Here is a 22,436-nt window from a genome sequence, read left to right as displayed (position 1 = left end):
CTTTATTTACACAGTACACTGATAATGCTGCACTGATGAAATAGCTACACAATAGTCATGCTGATCATTGGAATGATAGGTGTGATATGGTGTAGGCCTAGGCGAGCTTTTAAAAACACTCCAGGATAGTACAACATGTGCTATAGCGGAGAGGCAGTGAATTGATTATTGGAACGTTCCGACTGTGTTGGTTTCTCTCTGGCTGTACCATCGATGCCCTCTCCCTCCGCAGAAGCTACACTGCCTTTCCAATCCAAACTGCCTCAACTCCTAGCCTTTCATCCGAAGCCAAATAGAGATTCAATATCCTTCTCCACTATCAATTTTAAATGTGGTGTTTGTTTCCTTTTGCTTTTTATGCGTTTTGAGATTATTTTATTTAACGAAAAATGCTGTGCAAGTAAAATGTTTATTTGTATTATGTGTTTTGTGTATATTGTAGGCCTAGGACCTTTTGACAACATCTAGTAAATTTAAAATGCCTGTTTTTTGATTTCCAACACAACTGATGCAGTTCTACACATGAGCACTCATACAGTCACCAGGGTTAAGATGGTGGAAAACATTTTAAAACAGATTGAAAGCGATAGTCTAGGCCTACTAGCTGAATGTGTCAAATTAGAGCACAGATCGCTGCTCTCTGTTGCAAACAGTTTTGCTACGGTGTCTGTGTACCCTACTAAGCATGACCCAGGATGTCCTGCAGAGTGAGGAAAAAGTGCCCTGTGTGACACAGTGCGAGGCTTTGTCTCTACCGTCGTCAATACAACCATACATAACGCCCACAGGGCCAGCCTCTTCGTGGGCTGATCAGTACAGCCCACAGCCCACAGCAGCCCCAGCCTTGGCCTGCAGGAGGCACAGCAGGGGAGCTCAGAGCCATGGTTACTCCCACCAATACCCTGTTGGGCAGCAAAGCCATAGGATACAAGGAGCAAGAGCAGCGTGGAAGAGACGAATGACTTCACATCCGTTTAGGCCTAAGTACTGTAGTGGTTCATTGAGGTCTAAGCAGTTGATCTTTGACTTAAAACATTTCTGCACTTATATAATTAGTATGTCAGTTTCTTATCAAGTGCAGAGAAAGAGAGCGAGAAACAGACCCATCCCTTTGGTTTAAGTGCAAATGATAAGTACTGTAAAGTACATGTGAGGCAGACTAAGTTGCTGAGGTTTTGTGATTGAGTCAGGGACTTGTTTTTGCGGGTGGGCGTGTGAGTGGGGGGGATCCTAATCCCTAGCGTCTGCTGTTGTTTTTCATGCCTGTTGGGTTGAGATCAAAAACTTAACGGCAATAATCATGCAAAATTGTCTGGATTTCGCTTCAAAGAGAACACCAACATTAGTTTTACTCCTTTTCTTGTTTGTGTAGTTTGTTTCATCACTTCTACTCGTTTTTATAAAGGGAACTGGGTTATCTTTGATAGACTGAGGATACAATACAATGTCCCTGAAATAAATGCTACATTTAAACTGTCATTTAAGAGCACATGAGTCTAGACTTGGCATCTGCATGAGGCGATAGTTAGAAATATCCCCCCCTGCGTTAGCAGATTGAGCTCCAACACCATCAGAGCTGGTGTACGGTGGGGAAGATGTCCGAAGACCGGCAGAAGTGGAGAGCCTTTGTTGCTGCCCTATGAGCCAGCCCAGTCGTGATGGGGATGAGTGAGTGAGTGAGTGAGTGAGTGAGTGAGTGAGTGAGTGAGTGAGTGAGTGAGTGAGTGAGTGAGTACATTGGAAGATAATCTGACACACATTAGCTGGGCTAGGCGGTGGGCGGCAAGGGGGGTCTCTGGAACCTGCGTGATCGTAGGCCCACCCACATGGGTAAATCCCCCGGGGTTTAGAAATGTAATCTCGTTTCATTATGACTCTGAGAAGCCCACTACGGACCCTGAGTGTGGGTCGATCATTCCTAGCCTGCCTCTGTATTCGTCATTAGGTACGAGTTTGGTGTATCTGTTTTGTATAGACAGATTGCTATTTACTGGGAAAATTCACTGCATTTTCAGCTGCTCCATTTATGAACATTATAGATGCACAATCAACATAGTAACATTGATCTAAAAATGTCCTGAAGGTATTTGTAGTAATTCTACCCCATAATTTCTAAAATTGTAGTACCTATTATTTTTTTTTTCAGACAATCCCCACCCACACAAAAAACACCCACACACACATTTCCGCCCACACACACAGCACACTCTGCCGCCCGCATACACACTTCCACCCACACTTAGCTCGCAGACACACGTTGACAAAGACATAAGATGCTCATGGCATCGAACACAGAAACACACACAAAGTAATGGGTTACACATTACACACTGCTTAGGGTTCACCGACAAAATGTTATTTTTCACTTAATAACAAAATATTGAAAGTAAGCTATTCCCTTTTCTAATGTAATCGTGTGTTAACACATCCATACGTGTTCATGTCTGTCAATATTGAATGGATCATATTCTAATTGATGTGTTATATTCATGTCCTGCATCTTAACCATTTTGAGACCAGGAAGCTTCCTTTGTTGTGTGCGAGGTTGTTATCACTCACAGGGTAAGGCGAGGGGATGACAAGCGCACACTTGCGTGCGTGTCGGTGAAATGTGTTTGTAATTGGTACAACAGTGAAAATGTTCAGAGCACTTTTAAAAAGAGCACGTATGTAAATCTGAAATACAGTACCGATGAAACAATTAGAGGCAAATGGAAAATATATATGTTATCTCATCTCTAAAAGTGGACATATTCAATGGAAGATATGTTATCTCATCTCTAAAAGTGGACATATTCAATGGAAAATATGTAGCCTATATGTAGCCCTGTAATAGGGTGCATGGCAGAAATGCCGGGTGTATTCGGAGAGTGTGTGTGTGGCCCTGCGGTCTCTGATGTAAGGCCCCCCAATCCTGTATGTGTGCGTGTGTGTGTGTGTGTGTGTGTGTGTGTGTGTGTGTGTGTGTGTGTGTGTGTGTGTGTGTGTGCGTGCATGCGTGGGCTCTGACAGGTCAAGGCCATCCACAGACAGGATTAAAAGAGTGGGTGTGCTGCTGGAAACTATCTGGGCTGAACTTACCTGTTCCCTGTTACCCGCACCCTGCCTGGCTGTATGGAAAACACATCTTTAAAACCACACAACAGCTGCTCCTATACTCTGTCTATGTCCCGAATGGCTACCTATTCCCTATTCCCCATAGGGTTCTGGTCAAAAGTAGTGCGCTATATAGGGAATAGGGTGCCATTTGGGATGCATACTCTGACTAAATTACCTATCCTCATCATTAATCTTCTTCATAAAATATAACGTAGTAAACTACTGTAAATAGTAGCTAGTCGGTTCTTTTCTCTGTTCTCTGGTCTCATAGCTTCACAAGGATGGGAAATACAGTATATACTCCTCTACTCAATTATCCTGATAATTCATCTTCTTGTTAAAAAAAATTAACTTAGCAGCTAAAGTAGTAGCCTAGCTCTGTAAATAGATACTCATAATTATAATTTTTCATTAAAAGAATTAGCAGCTGAAAAAAGTGGCTCTGCAAATATAGACAGTAGTTAGTAGGTGTACCATGCTTCTGAGTCTCTTTTCTCATGAGTACAAGAAATGTGCGCTGAGAGTTTGTTCAGTAGCAGCGTGTGTAGATTCTAGATATTCTAGATCTATTTTTCAGGATAAAAACAAAGCCTCATCATCTCCCTAAGGCTGTACTGTGTGCTGTGGCTGCATGGCCTACTTGCCAGAAATAGCTCATTGATACAGAAGCAGATTGAGTTAATATAACAGTAAGCAGGAAGCTTTCTGTTGTGTCTCTAGAGAGAGCAAGCCTTCCTCCTTTCTATAATTTGTGATAATAATGTGAAAATATGAGTTTATATTCACATGACAGTGAAGGACACAGAATGAACTTCTCACTCTGTGAGTTGATTATGTGTATTGTAGACAGTCCACGCCCAAAGTGAAATGGGCAATGCACAAGTCTGAGAGTATATTTGGAAAGGGAGGACAAGGGGCTGGTGCCAGCCAAAGATTTGTGTGGGTGTGTGTAAGTCCTTAGAGAAATGTTTGTGGTTCCCATGCACACATAGGACAAAGTCCCCCTTCTCTCTCTCTGCCTATATTCCCACTTACTGCCTCAATTCTGAGAGTAATCTGATGAGTAAAACACAAGGAGACACTGAAGTGTCATGGCAAGAAACTCCAAATAAATGTTTGCATAGAAACATCAATTTGCATATACTAATGTGTTTTATCCAAAGAGCGAAGGAGTAAAAAAAAATGTAAATAAAGAAATGAAATGATCAAATAACCTAATTACATCATTGATGATATGAGACAATCCTTATTAGTTTATCTGAAATGTCAACAGTTTCACTTCTGTACAGTCATATAGCCTATAGGGCGTTTTAGGGTCTACTCTACTCTCAACTCACACAGTCCCAGTTGACCGGCGCTGCCTGCCTCTGCCACTGCTGAGATGTGGTGCTTGGTATTCCATGCAGAAGCCTCCCACGCCCCTGTCCGCCCACGCCAGGATTTGCGTCACGCAGGCGCGTGGGAGTGAGCACTGTAGCAACCGCGGAATATCCCAATTGCAATAGCCGAGGAGGAGGGGGGTAGGGTAGCAAGCAGGCAGCTCACATTCATCTAGTCTAGAGACGTTCAACACAATCTTATTTCTATTCAAGGAGGCGAAGGAGGGAAGGTAAACGTTGTCAAAGAACGCGAGGACTTTTTAGGCCAGAGAGCGCGCTTATTAGGAAATTAGAGAGCGTCTTTTGAATCTATCGATTTTTGTCCAGTTTATTCAGTTACAGTTTATGGCAGTTCAGGCTATACTGTAGTTGATACATTGAAACAACTAGATAAAGGAAACGAACGTGGTCCAACGTTCACCAGGTATGTAGCAATTAAAATACATAGTTGGAAGATGTTATTGGGCTATGACAATAATGTAACAAGTTGTAGCCTTGATACAATGTTGCAGCACTGTTCTATTATTGCCGACAATGGTATTTTTACTCGTCTTCCTGATGTGGATTTACTTGCAAGACCGGTTTTGAGTTACATTTAGTCTGGTGCTGGGTTACTGCATTTTGCATTTACCTTTTTACGTTGTGTGTTTCGAAACGAATTTATTTTATTTTCTATTTAGCTCGATTGATTTGTGCAAGTATTCCATGCTCGTATTGTCTTGATTCGCCTGTGTGACTGTGATGTCTTGTGTGCCTCTTGATTTGCTCTGTTCTGTGGAAGGTTTGAGTTTTATCAGGTTGCTTTGCATTTTTCCCCAGAGGTTCTGACAACAAGTAGTTGTAGGACTGCAAGTGCAGACCTGTCTTGAACTGAGGGATAGTGAATTAGCAGGTGGTGTTTGTGCAGTTGTTGGCCAACACTCTCTGAAATCACATTGATGATAAACAATCAAATTATTTTATTCACCTAACTGAAGGTCAATCAGCAATATCTAATTATTTGTGACATAGTCCTCTAACTTGCAAGAAATGCGTAGCTAACAATCCCTTGGCTAAAGCGAGTGGAGCCTATGTGTGTGAGAGAGATAGAGGCCACCTACGCATGTGGCATGTGGTCCCATCAGCAACTAACAGGACTGTAACTGCTAACCGCCACTCTTCCTTCTGCAGCCCTAATACTGCAGAACTTACAAAGGAAACTCAGACAGAGTGGAGGGAGTGCCTCTTCCTCTCTCAGTCAGTCAGCCAGCCAGCCAGCCAGTCAGTCGCACACAAACACAGAGACACACACACCCCCCACTCCCCAAAACACACACACATACACCAACACTCTCTTGTCAGGCAGAACCTCTTGCCCATCCCGTCTTGTGTTCTCTCTCCCAGGCATGGCGGCGGCATTGCCCAGAACTCTGGGGGAGCTGCAGCTCTACCGAATCCTCCAGAGGGCCAACCTGCTGTACTACTACGAGGCCTTCATCCAGCAGGGAGGAGATGACGTGCAGCAGCTCTGTGAGGCCGGGGAGGAGGAGTTCCTAGAGATTATGGCTCTGGTGGGCATGGCTAGCAAGCCCCTGCACGTCCGGAGGCTCCAGAAATCCCTGCGAGACTGGGTCACCAATCCAACGTTGTTTAATCAGCCCCTGACATCTGTACCGGTGTGTAGTATACCAGTCTATAAGTTACCCGAGGGGTCACCCACGCCAGTCGGCGCGGAGCGAGGGGGTAACAACAGCGCCCGTGGCGAGACCCATGTCAAAGTGCCCAAAATCATGGCTGCGACATGTCTGGATCCAGGAAAGCTGGATGTGGCTAGGGACAGAGTGTCAGGGGGGTCTCCGCTGCAGAGCGGCAGCGAGGGGCGCTTCTGGTCGGGTCACAGCAACGACAGCGAACAGAGCCTCTCTCCGTCCGACCGGGGGTCTCCGTCGTCCCCCCGCGAGGGCCTGGAGTCACTTGACGCTGCAGCTTTGCAGTCTGTCCTGGAGTGTGTGGACCGGATGACCCCGGCCCTGGCCAAGAGCGACCCCGCGGAGGTCAAAGAGCAGCTGAAGACCAATAAGAAACTTGCCAAGATGATTAGCCACATCTTTGATATGAGTGATGATGATCCAAGGAGAGAGGAGGAGGTCAGGAAGTATAGCGCCATCTACGGACGCTTCGACTCGAAGAGGAGGGACGGCAAACAACTGACGCTTCATGAGGTAGGGATAAGAGATGGGATCCTTTTTTGCAGTTCTAGGCTAGTCTGCTCAGTGGCGGGGCAATATAAAGTGACGAACCTCAGTTCCGCAAAAAAAGGGTAGAAAAACCACAAAAGGTAAATCACCTGAAGAAAATGCTTTGCTTCAGCCGTCTAAAAGTAGGTCGGCAGTAGTAGAAGTTACAACGGAAGAGTTCACTGACAGAGTTGTGTATCAGCGGTTGTAGTTGACATGACTTATTATCGCCTGTGTTCTGTCTTTCAGCTGACAGTGAACGAAGCAGCAGCCCAGCTGTGTATGAGAGACGTGGTGCTACTGACCCGTAGAGACGAGCTGTTTGGTCTGGCCAGGCAGATCTCCAGAGAGGTCACCTACAAATACACCTACAGGACCAGCAAGTAAGGGCCACTCTCCTCCACTGCACCTCACGCAACCTTGCTCGTTAGAGTTAACAATGCTAAGGGAAGTTGGGAAGCATGGGTGACTTATTTACTTGCTAAATACATTTTCTCCTCGTGGTTATTACTATGTAACTAATTACTGTAATGTGTTGACTTAAAAATGTGTCTGTAAAATGTATGTAAATGATCGCAAGTTATGATTAATGTCATGTTCAAACTAAGCTTTCCATATCTTTCAATGTTTCTCCGCATACAAACTGAATTATTTTTTTTTCTCCACACTAGGTCTCGCTGCGGCGACAGAGATGAGCCGTCTCCTAAAATAATAAAAACAGAAGAGAACCTCTTTGACATCCAGGAGGCTCTGCAGGCCATCCACATGAGACAGGGCATACTGAGGGAACAGCTAGCCTGCGCCAAGTCCAAAGGAGAGGAGATAGTTGGGAGAAACCTTCAGGTAACATGCCTGAAAAGTGGATGATAAAATGTGAACATGGGCCTCCCGATTGGTGCAGCCATCTAAGGCACTGCATCACAGTGCTCGAGGTGTCATTACAGACCTGGGTTCGATCCCGGGCTGTATCACAACAGGCCGTGATCGGGAGTCCCATAGGGCGGCGCACAATTGGCCCAGCGTCGTCCGGGTTAGGGGAGGGCTTTACTTGGCTCATCGCGCTCTAGCGACTCCTTACGGTGGGCCGGGCGCCTGCAGGCTGACCTCGGCCGTCAGGTGAACAGTGTTTCCTCCGACACATTGGTGCGGCTGGTTTCCATTGGGGAGAAAAAGGGGTTATATTTATTTATTTATGAAATAAAGTAAACATTACAGAAGACACGTTTATTTGACACTGTCATTTCTGAAGCCATGTTTTTTGACAAGAGTAGGAGCAGTTGCTAACGAACTGTAAATGTATTGTGTTTTAACAGGTGCAGCTGGACCGTCTGTTAGCCAGACAGATGGAGATTCTCCATGATGCCGCGGTACAGGAGAGGTTACACGCTCTGGACTGGAGGATACCTGCAGGGGCTTTGAAGTACCACAGCGAGGCTCCAGGCACCAACGGCACGTCGGCAGACAAAAGCACAGAGCACCAAGGTAACGGTACTGTCCGTCTTCTGCGTCTCTCTTTGGAGTGCGCTCGTACATGAGTGCCGTCCTCGTGCTCCAAATTCGCAGCTCTGTGAATCACCATTTCCAGCCTTCAAATCTTATTTTGTAAGTCAGGGAATCATTTTGTATCTGTTTTTTTTTCTTCACACATGTCAAAGTCAGGCGGACTCATAGCTGTGTTAAGCCCTTAGCCAATCCTCGGGGACTCATCCCGCCTTTATCCTTTTCTCTCTTGCACGGCCCATACTCCTGACAGCTCATTATATTCATGTTACCCATAATTATCCTCTCTCTGCACCTGTCATTAACTCTCCCACGACTGTTTACTTCCCCCGCCATGTTGCTGCCCAGGGGCGTCTCTCTCTCTTTCTCTCTCAATCTCTCTCTCTCTTTCTCTCTCTCTTTCTCTCTCTCTCTCTCTCTCTCTCTCTCTCTCTCTCTCATCCTGTCTCTCTCTCTCTCTCAACCTGTCTCTCTCTCTCAACCTGTCTCTCTCTCTCATCCTGTCTCTCTCTCTCATCCTGTCTCTCTCTCATCCTGTCTCTCCTTCATAAGCCATTAAAAGCACCTTTATTCAAGTTGAATGAGAAGAAGAGTATAAAATCTTTTTTTTGGCACCGAGTGGCGTATAAACTCGGGCCCACAGCAAAGATTTTGAGAGACAGAATGTTCATGTAATTTTTTAGATCAACTAAGCAGCTTCTTGGATGATACTATAACTGCAGTGCCATTGGAATTGATTGTGTAGTATGGCAGCGTGCATCTCAATGGTTTATCCATGCCCTGATGTTTGTCTGTGTGTTTATGTGTATTTTCAGACGAGCGACCAATGAACTTGCGGGTGGCAAGTAAGAGTGTGGCGGAGGGGGTGCTTCCCCTGGGGAAGCAGCTAGCCAATGAGCTCAAACGTTACCATAACAACCATAACACAGATGAGGCCAAAGCACCAGCAACAGGTACAGCACCACTCAGGCAAATTTACGTTCACTCTTGAGTCGCGTATGTATTAATATACATACACACTACAAACAGTGAGCGTTAGTAATGGTCTGTTGCATGCACACACCTGCCTGCATTCAAGCTACAGTGAAAAGGTATATGATCAGAAAACGCATTGCATGTTTTATTCTGATGATATTTTCTTTGTGTTTTACCTTAGAAAATGGATCCTCGCATCAAGCGGCCAACCGCACTGACAGGAAGACCATTAAATCAGAACCAGAGGATTCCACATAGTGCCTCCCATCCTTCGTCTGTTTCCCCATCCGGTTTTAGTCTTCAGTCACTTTTTACAGTAAGCGTCTATCTCAGTCAAATCAATGGATACTAAAGCAAGCACAGCCACAGTAGAGCCTTAACAAACCAACGTTGCCTCAAAAAAAAGCATTTATTTTCTTTCATTTTGTCCTAAGGTTTTTTGCCAAAGCGTCAAGACTAGAGCATAGATTCAGTCACGGGGAGAACTGAACGGGGGATGTCCTTTCACAGGATAACTTTCAAGCTGTATAGGCCTTTATGTATTTATTGATGGATGTACATGATGTTATTTAAGAATGATGGGTAGGGATAGTAGCCTTGTACCACCATCCTGATCTCCTGAGCTTACATTCTGTTTCGCTACATGGATTTGAATGAAGTTAAGTGAAACAAGAGCGCAGCGGTCAGGATGGTGGATCGGGCTATATGGGGAAAAAAAATGGTATTCTTTTTACCCCCAAAGCTATTTTTGGCTTGTCGTGTTCGATCGGTGGGAGACTGATGTACTGTAAAGAATACAGTAGGATTCTGTTTTAACCAGAGGTGAAAAGAGAGAGCTATCTGTAGAGGAGAAATTATAGTTTTGCTTCCTGTTAATGTATGTAATGTATGTATTTATGAGTGGTACTGTAAATTAATCTGAGGCTGCAGAATATTTTGTGTATAGAACTCCAGTTAGAGTTCAGATCAGTGTTACGGGATAGGTTGGCCCAGGGACGGACTGGGAACAAAGATCAGCCCTGGCGTTTTGTTACTTTGAGGCCCCCACACCGGCCCATTTCTATCAAGGCCCCCATACCGGCCCATTTCTTTCTCCCTTGAGGCCCCCATTATTAGCCAGATCATGATAATTGTGCACACAAAAAAAAACTGTTTAGACAGGCCCACTAGGCAAAAAATTGAGCAGCCCATCTGGCATTTGCCCGAAATGGCCAGTCTGCCCCTGGATTGTCTAGACATGGAATGGGGCCTACAGTATGTCAATCAAATCGAGTTTCCTTGATAAGTCTGTCAAACACATGATCCTGTACTGTAAGAACGCACATTTGAACCTCAACACAACATTAATTGAGTTACCCATTTTATTGAGTAGGGCCCCTGGTCTGTTATTAGGGCTGGGAATTGCCAGGGACCTCACGATACGATATCACGATACCTAGGTGGCGATTCGATATGTATTGTGATTTGATACTGCAATTCTATTGCGATTCAATGTTCCAAACACATTGCTCACCATGTCTGCTGCAGAGGGTCGAGAGAGCCATGAAAAAAGGTGTTTTGATCAGTCATGTGAATAAAAGTCCCAAAAGGATGTTGGCTCACCATTTTAAAAGACGGATAACAAGCTATATAGAAGGGAAAATACTGGAGTTTTTGCGCATGTACAGCTAACAAGCACAAAAATGGTATTGCGTTATTGGCCAAAAGAATATTGCGATATATTGTCAAAAAATAATATCTCGATATGTAACTGTACCAATTTCTTCCCCTATCACTATCTGTTATATTGTTGCACTCCAGAAAGTTGTGTTTTAACACATATGTCACTGTGGGACCGACAGGGCCAATTCGGCCTGTAGTATTACAATAATATTTGCCTAATCCCAAAAAGCAGGGTTTTGTCAGTGTAGTGTTGGTGTCAATCTCTATACAGTGTTTATGTGTGTAGAGCAAAAACCGAATAACTGTTGTTAGAGAAAACAAGTGAAAGTGTCTGGTATCATAAGATGTTCATGTTACACAGCCTCGTAGTCTTAGATCCTCGCAGTGTTTCAGCTGTGACCACCAATGTATAATTCAAGACGTTCGTATGTTAGAATTAGCTCTCAGATGGTTGTTTAATGTTGTGTTTCCAAATGTGTAAATCTGTCTTGCTCTAGAGTCTGGTCTTTTTCGGGGTCACCGCAGTCACAACAGTTTTGTAATAACAGTCTCTCTAGCTCAATAAGACTGCAACAAATGCAATACTTTTTTGTAAGTGCTGTTTAAGTACTAAGTACATACTTTCTGGGCCCACTGTCTGTTCTGTTGTTCTGTGCTAGGTGACTTCCCCTGTCTTCTGTACTGGTTTGGTTTAATCAGTGTCATGTAATGTTCACAGACCAACGCATGTCCAGCAGAGTGATAGACAGTCAAGATGTTGATAGTACATTGATTCATGTTCTTATCACTGTTATAGTCACCGAGTTAGTCCAGGCTTGCCTACACAGTAGATATGCACCTGTTTTTTTTAAACACTAATATATTTTATTTGTTATACAGCACATAAACATTATTAAACTTTATTTTTTATGGTGGTTGTTATTCTCATTCATGATATATATGTCTGATACAGAAAGAAGGAAAATTGTATTTTCTATGTTGTCAGATTCTTTAAAATATTTTATATTCATCTATTATTATTATGTCCTGCGATAAAATAACAACATTTAGAATTTTTTTTTGTTATGATGTATTTTTTACAGCTAGACAGCTAAAATGTTCCATGGCAAAGAACCTACACTGGTATTTCTAAGGTATAATGAGTGCTGACAGACAGACTGAATGTGGTCCAGTCACAACACTTTCTCTTCTTAAAAAAGAAAGGAATGATGAACCGCTGTCTGGGGTAAAGCATTTGCATCAGCGTCATATAAAACATTCTGAAACTGCCCGATGACTCACTCTGACGCAGGTCCTTTTCATACTTCACATCTCTCTCTCCTTCGCCCTCTCTCTCTCTCCATCTCTCACACACACACACACACACTCTCCCTTGCTCTCGCTCCTCCCTCTCCGCCTCTCATCTCTTCCTCACACACACAGATTTTCTCCTGAGATCAGGTCAACTCATCACTGAACACCCACACGTGTAGCTCCCTCCCATCCTCCCAGTCTCAGCCCTATGTGATGGCCTCCCAGCCAATGCAAGTCACTGATGTGTTGCCATGGCAATAGTGATTGTAGGCGGCGGCACTACAGGCAGTGGGAGGGAGCCTAGCCCGGCTGCTAAACTGCGTGGGTGTGATCTGGTGAACGCGCCATCACCCCCGTTTAACAAAGCATGAAACTAACTGTGCTTGAACAGAGGTGGGTATCAAGTGAATTATCCCCTCAGCTTCTCCAATAGTGCAACTAATAAAGGATGAATTAGTTAATTCTTTGTTTGTTTTTATTTTAACAGTTTTCATCGGAGTGTAAATTCCAGGAGGTTGCTTTGTTTAAAGGAATAGTTCACCCAAATTACAGAATGACACATTTGTTTCCTTACCCCGTAATCAGTCAATGGACAAGGTATGCTTTGGTTTTATTTCAGCAATGTTTCTCAAACTAGGGGTCGTGGCCCAATGTGGGGTCACCTCATTTGAAAATTAGGGTCGCGGGAGAAATTGGTTCATAGAACCAGGGTTACGCTAGAAGTGGTTGTAATAAACAGAGAGCTTTCTGTTTTCTTCCTACAAATGTGTCTATCTTTCGAACCGTTTACGCTACAAAATACTATTCTGTTTCCCTCTACAATGTCCACAAACCATGCAGGACTCATTAGAACAGAGTGGACAAGACCAAGCACGAAATCAGACTGGGGGGGATCTGACGACCTGATGATCTTCTGAACTTCCCAATACCGTTCTGATGCATTTTATTCACTTCAGTTCACACATACTTCCTTCAGATTGAAATACTGTCAAAAGTTCTGTCAGAATGATTTGTCAGGTGGAAATACTGTCAAAAGTACTGTCAAACTGACTAATAGACTGTCATAGCCCAAATGAAAAAAATAAACATTGGCTGTTGATTACATCACTTTTTTCACATGGTGGGGGTCACAATTTGTTTTTAGATCTATATTGAGTGGCGGTCCAAATTTCTGGAAATCCCTGGTGTACAGGGTAAGGAAACCAATATGTAATTTTGTAATTTGGGTAAACTATCCCATGACCTAATTCATTTTTTATTTTCTGCATGTATTTAATTGTCAGTGCTGATCTGTGATCGTCCTACTCGGCACCACCATCACATATCTTTTTATTTTTTAAATGTTTTTTATGTGTATAGGCTGTGTAGAAGCTGGCATTAATGCTATTTCACTCATTGGCTGAAATATACATGTTGACCAGAAGGTGTCAGAATACAATAAAAAATGCTTTCATGAGCGAGATGAAAATTAGAGTACATAGAAAATAATTTCAAAGGATGGGTTTTAAACTTTTAGAAAGGTACATTATTCCTCTCTGAGCAATAGGCAGGAGTAATGCTTTGGGATGGTAGGCCTACAGCTGTCTGCACTATCAAATACGGGAAAGGTTTGAGAAAGATTGGCCCATTTTATGCTCAGATTCAGTTAACTTTTTAGGGAAAAGCAGCTTGATGTTCTCTACAAACAAATGGAACAATGAACTGGGCATACATTGTTTATTCTGGTCATTGTACAAATGTGTTATACGGTGAACACTATACAAATCATTCCTACTGAATTGTTCTTTACTGCAGTATAGTATTACTATTCATTGTTATATGGGATTAAGCATTGTTATTTGGGATATTAGTATTGACCGTGACCTTCACCCTCCTGTGATGTCATCTCCCAGGGCAGTAAAACGGGACACTTTCTCATGTTAAATTGGCTATATCGCTCTCAGTATTCTACCGTTTGTACATGGCTGCTGTACACCTTTATTTTCTAGTTGCAAGTAAATGCAATTAAAATTGAAACGTGCGTGGACATTCCTTGTCAAGTTACCACAAAATGCCACTTTAGTTTAATGTCACATGGGCATTACAGCAGAGAACAGACTACAGTTGACAGTGTAACAAGTGAAGTCGGTAATGCGGGAATTTCTTTTATTATTATGCATGTGGTTCACGCTCTTTGGCATGGCATCTAAGTAATCTGTTTCATTGTAAAGAATATGCTAATACCATTTGTGTAGACGGCTACCCATTTGAGTGGTGTTATTTATTTGAGTGTGTATGGCTATTTATCACTGCACACGTCAATAAAACAACACAGGATTTTGGGGGGGAAATGCAATTACCGGTAGCCTACAATTCAATAACAAATAATGATGGTGTGTGTAGGCTACACGCCAACTGCCTACAAATAACCTAACGTAGCCAGGCATAAAATAAACTCCTGAAACCGTATAAATCCCCCACATTCTGGTCTTGACGAGAATAACAAAAGCACTGTCCGGGGAGTTTCTCTTCTGCATTGTTCCACCAATCCAGTAAATGTGGAGGAGGAGTTAAGATACAGTGTCCCTTTATTAATATTCCGGATGGAAACAACTTCAGAGCGCAACCTAGCAAATAGTCCGGCACAGTACGTACACGCGTCATAATACCCATAAAATCTAGCGGTAAAACCCAGTTATGGTCTCAATCGTTTATTCCTCATTCATTTTTGCCTCTGGGATTTTAGAACTACTTCCTATAAGGTCTATGTTTCGTGTAGGTTTACCCAGGCGTGACGTGTAATTCTCTCTCAGACAAAGGGTGGTTTTGTCAGTATAGTCACCTGAATTAACTATAACAATTCAAAATGCTAATTATTAACAGAGAAGACCTCAGCAAGACTACACATTCCTGCAGGAATCTTCTGCACATCATCTCTAGCTGGCACTGTCAGCTACCGTTCACCAGCAAGATCAGAGACCTTTGTGCCCATCTATGAATGTATGTCCCCTTTCTCTGTCTTAGCTAGCCACTGACTACACTTTAGATAGCAGAGCAGTATATCAAAACAATCATTTTGTTTTACTTAGCCAAGATAATTGTTTGTACAGTATCTCGACTAGAGGTCGACCGAGTATGATTTTTCAATGCCGATACCGATTATTGGAGGACCAAAAAAGCAGATACCGATTAATTGGACGATTTTTATTTATTTATTTGTAATAATGACAATTACAACAATACTGAATGAACACTTATTTTTACTTAATATAATACATCAATAAAAATCCATTTAGCCTCATAAATAATGAAACATGTTCAACTTGGTTTAAATTATGCAAAAACAAAGTGTTGGAGAAGTAAAGGTGCAATATGTGCCATGTAAAAAAGCTAACGTTTGAGTTCCTTGCTCAGAACAAGAAGTTTTAGGTTGTAGTTAATATAGTATTTATAGGACTATTTCTCTCTCTACCATTTGAATTTCACATACCTTTGACCATTGGATGTTCTTATAGGCACTATAGTATAGTTGCCATTGTAGCAGTATAGCTTCCGTCCCTCTCCTCGCCCCTACCTGGGCTCGAACCAGGAACACATCGACAACAGCCACACTCGAAGCAGCGTTACCCATCGCTCCACAAAAGCCGCTGCCCTTGCGGAGCAAGGGGAATAACTACTCCAAGTCTCAGAGCGAGTGACGTTTGAAACGCTATTAGCGCACACACAGCTAACTAGCTAGCCATTTCACATCGGTTACACCAGCCATTAGGCTGATAGGCTTGAAGTCATAAACAGCGCTGTGTTTGCAAAGAGCTGGTGGCAAAATGCACAAAAGTGCTGTTTGAATGAATGGTTATGAGCTTGCTGCTGCCTACCATCGCTCAGTCAAACTGCTCTATCAAATCATAGTCTTAATTATAACATAATAACACACACAAATACGAGCCTTTGGTCATTAATATGGTCGAATCCGGAAACTCATTTTCGAAAACAAAACGTTCATTATTTCAGTGAAATACGGAACCGTTCGGTATTTTATCTAACGGGTGGCATCCCTAAATCTAAATATTTTATATTTTAAACATATATTTTATGTTTATGGTTAGGTACAGTCGTGGAACAATTGTGCTTTTTTCGCAAATGCGCTTTTGTTAAATCATCCCCCAGCGTTGCATCGATTATATATAACGCAGGACACGCTAGATAAACTAGTAATATCATCAACCATGTGGAGTTAACTAGTGATTATGATTGATTGATTGTTTTTTATAAGATAAGTTTAATGCTAACTAGCAACTTACCTTGGCTTCTACTGCATTCGCGAAACAGGCAGGCTCCTTGTGAGGCAGGTGGTTAGAGCGTTGGACTAGTTAACCGTAAGGTTGCAAGATTGAATCCCAGGGCTGACCAGGTAAAAATCTGTAGTTCTGCCCCTGAACAAGGCAGTTAACCCACCGTTCCTAGGCCGTCATTGAAAATAAGAATGTGTTCTTAACTGACTTGCCTAGTTAAATAAAGGTGTAAAAAAAAAATATATTTAAAAAATAAATTAAAAATCGGCAAAATCGGCGTCCATAAATACTGATTTCCGATTGTTATGAAAACTTGAAATCGGCCTTAATTAAATCGGCCATTCCGATTAATCGGTTCACCTCTAATCTCAGTAGGGTTGCGATCGGAACTCTGAATGGGCCGCTTCAGAAGGTGTATTTTCTTCTGTTGAAGCCATTCTGTTGTTGATTTACTTCTGTGTTTTTGGTCGTTGTCCTGTTGCGTCATCCAACTTCTGTTGAGATTCAATTGGTGGACAGATAGCCTTACATTCTCCTGCAAAATGTCTTGATAAACTTGGGAATTCATTTTTCCATTGATTATAGCAAACTGTCCGGGCCCTGAGGAAATAAAGCAGCTCCAAACCATGATGCTCCCTTCACCATACTTTACAATTGGGATTAAGTTTTGATGTTGGTGTCCTGTGCCTTTTTTTTCCACCCATAGTGTTGTGTGTTCCTTCCAAACAACTCAACTTTAGTTTAATCTGTCCACAGAATATTTTGCCAGTAGCGCTGTGGAACATCCAGATGCTCTTTTGCGAACTTCAGATGTGCAGCAATGTTTGTTTGGACAGCAGTGGCTTCTTCCGTGGTGTCCTCCCATAAACACCATTCTTGTTTAGTGTTTTACGTATCGTAGACTCCTCAACAGAGATGTTAGCATGTTCCAGAGATTTCTTTAAGTCTTTAGCTGACATTCTAAGATTCTTATTAACCTCATTGAGCATTCTGCGCTGTGCTCTTGCAGTCATCTTTGCAGGACGGCCACTCCTAGGAAGAGTAGCAACAGTGCTGAACTTTCTCCATTTATAGGCAATTTGTCTTTCTGATACTTTTGTAACCCTTTCCAGATTTTTGCAAGTCAACAATTCTTAGTCTTGGGTCTTCTGAGATCTCTTTTGTCAGAAGCATGGTTCACATCAGGCAATGCTTCTTGTGAATATCAAACTAAATTTTGTATTTTTTTATTTATAGGGCAGGGCAGCTCTGACCAACATCTCCAATCTCGTTTCATTGATTGGATTCAAGGTTAGCTGAAGTCATTAGCCTAGGGGTTCACATACTTTTTCCAACCTACACTGTGAATGTTTAAATGATGTATTCAATATAGACAAGAAAAATACAATAATTTGTGTTGTTAGTTTAAGCAGACTGTATTTGTCTGTTGTTGTGACTTAGATGAAGATCAGATCTAATTTTATGACCAATTTATGCAGAAATCCAGATGATTCCAAAGGGTTCACATGCTTTTTCTTACCACTGTAGGTGTCAACACAATGTGGACGTCAGGTCCCAAACAGAGAAGAGTTACAAGGTGTGTTGAACGATAGTGTCCTCCCAGGCTTCTGGCCTGGTGTAGGATCCGATAGGATCAAGTAGTGGTATATTGGTGAGGTTTTAATGGGTGTAGGTGTAGTTGGTAGGGCAATTTTCATCCCTTTTCCTCATCATTTTTCCCTTCCCTTTTTTGTGTCACAAAGTGTAATGAATTCACACTCTAGAACAGTAAGGGGAAACACATGGTTAGATAATGTACAGTAATAGGGAGGCCTCACACTCCAGTACAGTAGGTGGCGGTGTATGCACTTTTAAGTTGGTTGCAATCCTCCAATACAAATGTAAAGCAGAAGAAGGGCCCAAGCAACCAATGACAGAAGTCTGTTCAAGAACACCTGCTGTAAGGCAAAGAGGACCTGTACCCTGCTGACTAGACTGGAAGATGGCGGGGGTCAGGGATTAATATGTAAGCCAGTTTGTCAATCCAGTTATTCCCTCTTTGTTCTCTGACAAAATTGAACACAATGTTGTGTGTGGTTAGTTCCAGGAGCAAAGAGCTTCATCTTTTGGAATATTTGGCCATTTTATGGATGTTCACAACAAGTTTGTGTCAGACTCCCTCAGGCAAACGGATGTGGGGGCCAAAGTCAGAGACACTGTCCCAAATCGGGCACTCCCCCTCGTCCTGATGAACGAACAGCAGATGGAGTATGAAGGACTACATCTTCACCTTGGCGAACAGATCCCTCTGTCTAGACCTCCAGTTCTGTTACCGGTAAGTACATTTATATTTTTTAAGGAAGGTGCCTAAGAAACTGGGTGATATTTGTAGTTATAATTTCGTTTTGTATTGTGGTAAGTGTTAAAGTATTAGTAGTGGTGTAGGAAATTGTTGACACATCGTTGTGCATACTGGGGAGCTATGATTCAGTGATTTCATCTGGGATAATGGACAGAGAACTGCATAGTTTTTCTTCTCCTTACCCACACCTGACTCCCCCTTTGGGTTATCCTGACTCAGTCTGAGGATGAGGGCCTTCAACTGTTGAATGACATGCTGAGGGAGAACAGCTTTGCGGAGAAGAGGTCAGATTGGACCAAGCCTATGCATGGTCCATCTTCTCAGTTATGCTATAAGCATTATCACCTGTAGCCCAGCTGATGCAGCATAGTGGCTATAAATAAATAGGCTGATGCATTGGGTTGCCTATCTGCGTTTACCATGGGCATAATCATTAGCTAGATCTGAAATGTGATCTTTTAACTAGTGAACATTAATCAATACATGCTTTGTCCCCCCCAAAAATGCAGAAACACAGTGAATATAATGTAGGCCTACCTGTTAGGATAACTTGAGGTAAAACACCCCCTCCTGTTCTTCTCAAAGAAACCACTTCATGCCACCATGCTCCTCGGAGCCAAATGCTGATGACGGGTAGCACTTTGCTGGGCAGATGGCATTGAAACCCCCTTGCTAGGCGAAAGGAGTTCCAATGATGGGCCTTAAGGTTATTATAGCTAGTAGTGGATGGTTGTCAAACTGAAAAACGGTCATTCAGACCAGCCTTCCTGATTTGAACTTTTGTAAACTACATTATGGATTTTGGAAAATGACCCATGTTTATGAAAATACAGTCATTGTTTTTAAATGCCAACCACAGCACCTTACATGCATTAAAGGGATGCTTCAGATTCTACATCAATTGGTTAATTGCAGATCCTGTTTATTTTTTTTAACCCATTGTTTAACGCCACTGTCCTCTTGTGCTTTTGTTTGCCTGCCTGGTCATGGTCAATGTGCATTTACCCTCAACACATGATTGTATCTTGTGCGCAATGATCGGGTCGGTAGTGGCAGTGTTTTGAGATAATGTGACTGATCTGTGTGGTATTACAACATACATATCCACATGTATAGGCAGGTGTACATCGTTGGGTATTACTAATTTACACTGAGTGTATAAAATATTATGAACACCTGCTCTTTCCATGACACTGACCAGGTGAAAGCTATGATCTTTTATTGATGTCACTTGTTAAATCCACTTCATATGAGGAACCAAGTGAAATCTGTTCTGGAACATCAACTGTAACGTTTTCTCAAACATATTTCCCTAAATTGTTGACCACCTCTCTGTACGCTCAAAAAAGGAATAACGGCCTCCCGGGTGGCGCAGTGGTCTAGTGCACTGCATCGCAGTGCTAGCTGTGCCACCAGAGACTCAGGGTTCGAGCCCAGGATCTGTCGCAGCCGGGGGCGACGCACAATTGGCCCAGGTCGCCAGGTGTACAGTGTTTCCTCCGACACATTGGTGTGGCTGGCTTCCGGGTTGGATGCACGCTGTGTTAAGAAGCAGTGCGGCTTGGTTGGGTTGTGTATCGGAGGACGCATGGCTTTCGACCTTCGTCTCTCCCGAGCCTGTACGGGAGTTGTAGCGATGAGACAACATAGTAACTACTAACAATTGGATACCACGAAATTGGGGATAAAAAAGGGGGTAAGAAAATATATATATTAAATAAATAAATTACAAAAGGAACAACAGAGAGAGGAGGAGATGGAAACGCACTGTGGTGAGATATTCTGTATATCTCACCACAGTGCTAAAGGTAATGTCACCCAATTTAATTATGAAAATATAAAAAATGCCCTATTACTATGCTATTCAAAATCAAATTCACTATAATTGTAGGCTACCTAAGCCATCCTTGCACAATCAATGAACCAAAAGCATCGCCTAGGGCTATACGTTCTCTCACAGACTTGTGGATAGAAATTTTGGACGTTAGCAAGTTGGGTACTACCAAAGCATGTCCAGGGTGCATAAGATTACCGTGATTACCGAGATTACCGTGACTCATGACATGGAATTATGACATGACTCATGACTGCCGGTGTGGCAGTGAAAATGTCACCGCAACAGCCCAAAGAGTGTTCCCAAAATGCAAATCTTCCATTAGAAAATGCCATAGAACAGTGTGAAAGAGGTAGCCATACCTCTACCTTCCTGCCTGTAAACTTTGATATTACATTTTGCAATACAAGAGCCTCCACTATCCAAAGATGGCCATTAATGAGGTAGGGGGCCTTCCCTTGCAGGGAGGTGCCCAAAAAACGCAGGGGTTATTGCCGCTCACAGGCGTTAAAGTTTTCAGTCACTGCGACTGATGCTGGATACAAATGGCGGAGACGCTCTACTAAATGGGCAGAGCGGCGAGTGTAACCATAAGCTCCAGGGCACGACAACACAGCTGCCGCTGACCTTAGACATAGAGGTGGGGTTTGGGTGCCAAGGTACCCAGGAGGAACCCAAGGCAAACTGAAGGCACGAACGGTGGACACGAATGGCGCATGTCGCCCACTCACTCGCTTTGCAGGCGTAGGGTAGACGGACAAAAACGGGCTAGAAAGAGAAATATTACATCTCCCTGCTGTCCAGCAGCACAAAGGCAACCAGATGAAAGCCCCAAGCACAATAGACTGTCCCATGTAACAGGCTAAAAGCTTGGAGACTGATTTTTGCGTAGGCAATGCGCACCCTCAAAATGACACAAACCTACTGTAACTGTCAAGGCCTTTGTAACAGGTGAGATACAGTAGCAGTTAACCCAATGTACCATCGGATTTGTCTATTTCTTCTGCATCCGTAGATCGACCATCCATTAGTCTGCGTGATTAACGGGGGCTAGGCTAGATTGGTAGCTTGGGGCCAGGTCTTTTTGCAAAAGCTACTGTCGAGTCTGAATGGTTTGAGCTACAAACTATTGCAAGCTATATGTGAAAAGCTGAGAATTTCACAAAAATTCACGTGTTGCTCTATGACGCTCACAAGCTACACAAGAGTCATTAGATGGTAAGGGGTTCTTCTACATAGAAGATAATAGGAAGTCCCTTGACACAGTGTCTATAATACTGTAATAAGCTCACAGTTTCTATCACAAACTCAACTTTCTACACAGTCATTGATTAGTTGGATATTCATTTCCCAGTGAGCAAACCATTTCTGCACTTATTTTTGCTCTCGTATGCATACACACATACACACATACATACATACACACATAGTACCAGTCAAAATTTTGGACACACCTACTCATTTAAGTGTTTTTCTTATTTTTTAAACTATTTTCTACATTGTAGAATAGTAGTGAAGACATCAAAATAATTAAATAACACATATAATAACACATTAAAAAATTCTAAAAATATATTTTTTACAAAATTTGTAGTTCACATTTTCAAACAATACATTTATATTTTCCAATGGGCTATACATTTGGGTGTGGTTTTTTTCTCACCTGAGTAGCCTCGTTTCACTGCCAAAAATCTAATTAAACCATCTAGTGTTCAGCGAAATAACAACACAACGTCAAATTGCAACTGTTTTCCTCCTCTTCTGAGGAGGAGTAGGAAAGATCGGACCAAAAGTAAGTGTCCATATTTTATTGAAATATAACTGAACACTGAATACAAAAGAACAAGAGAAAGAAATTAAACCCGA

At 42.6% G+C, this 22,436-nt stretch overlaps 2 protein-coding genes across 3 annotated transcripts in view; both read left to right on the top strand.

Annotated features, from left to right (window-relative positions):
* The first annotated feature begins 4,590 nt into the window (after positions 1 to 4,590).
* LOC112266553 (NGFI-A-binding protein 1) lies at positions 4,591 to 11,745 on the top strand. Of its 2 annotated transcripts, XR_002955950.2 has the most exons (8): positions 4,591 to 4,902; positions 5,862 to 6,679; positions 6,944 to 7,077; positions 7,366 to 7,537; positions 8,008 to 8,176; positions 9,010 to 9,147; positions 9,351 to 9,485; positions 9,604 to 11,745. XR_002955950.2 is itself a non-coding variant. In XM_024444124.2 (7 exons), the coding sequence occupies exons 2-7, from the start codon at positions 5,864 to 5,866 to the stop codon at positions 9,425 to 9,427; spliced, it is 1,506 nt and encodes a 501-aa protein (XP_024299892.1). In that variant the 5' UTR covers positions 4,591 to 4,902; positions 5,862 to 5,863; the 3' UTR covers positions 9,428 to 11,745. The 2 variants fall into 2 exon arrangements, 1 of the variants encoding a protein (XP_024299892.1); XM_024444124.2 differs by having other exon boundaries at positions 9,351 to 11,745.
* Positions 11,746 to 18,384: 6,639 nt separating this feature from the next.
* The window catches only part of LOC112266552 (glutaminase kidney isoform, mitochondrial-like), a 28,346-nt gene continuing 24,294 nt past the window's right edge, over positions 18,385 to 22,436 (top strand). The window contains exon 1 of the mRNA XM_024444123.2: positions 18,385 to 18,709. Within this exon, the coding sequence (XP_024299891.1) occupies positions 18,645 to 18,709 (65 nt within the window). The 5' untranslated portion in view covers positions 18,385 to 18,644. The remainder of the gene's footprint in view (positions 18,710 to 22,436) is intronic.

The sequence above is a fragment of the Oncorhynchus tshawytscha genome, linkage group LG14, assembly GCF_018296145.1.
Source record: "Oncorhynchus tshawytscha isolate Ot180627B linkage group LG14, Otsh_v2.0, whole genome shotgun sequence".
Lineage (NCBI taxonomy): Eukaryota > Metazoa > Chordata > Actinopteri > Salmoniformes > Salmonidae > Oncorhynchus > Oncorhynchus tshawytscha.
The sequence above is the reverse complement of the archived record's forward strand: the minus strand, read 5'-3'. Positions and strand labels throughout refer to the sequence as shown.

Coding starts and splice junctions, on each gene's coding strand:
- LOC112266553 (XM_024444124.2), top strand. CDS start 5,864: ATGGCGGCGGCATTGCCCAGAACTCTGGGGGAGCTGCAGCTCTACCGA. Junction 7,538..8,007: donor TAGTTGGGAGAAACCTTCAG/GTAACATGCCTG, acceptor GTGTTTTAACAG/GTGCAGCTGGACCGTCTGTT. Junction 8,177..9,009: donor CAAAAGCACAGAGCACCAAG/GTAACGGTACTG, acceptor GTGTATTTTCAG/ACGAGCGACCAATGAACTTG.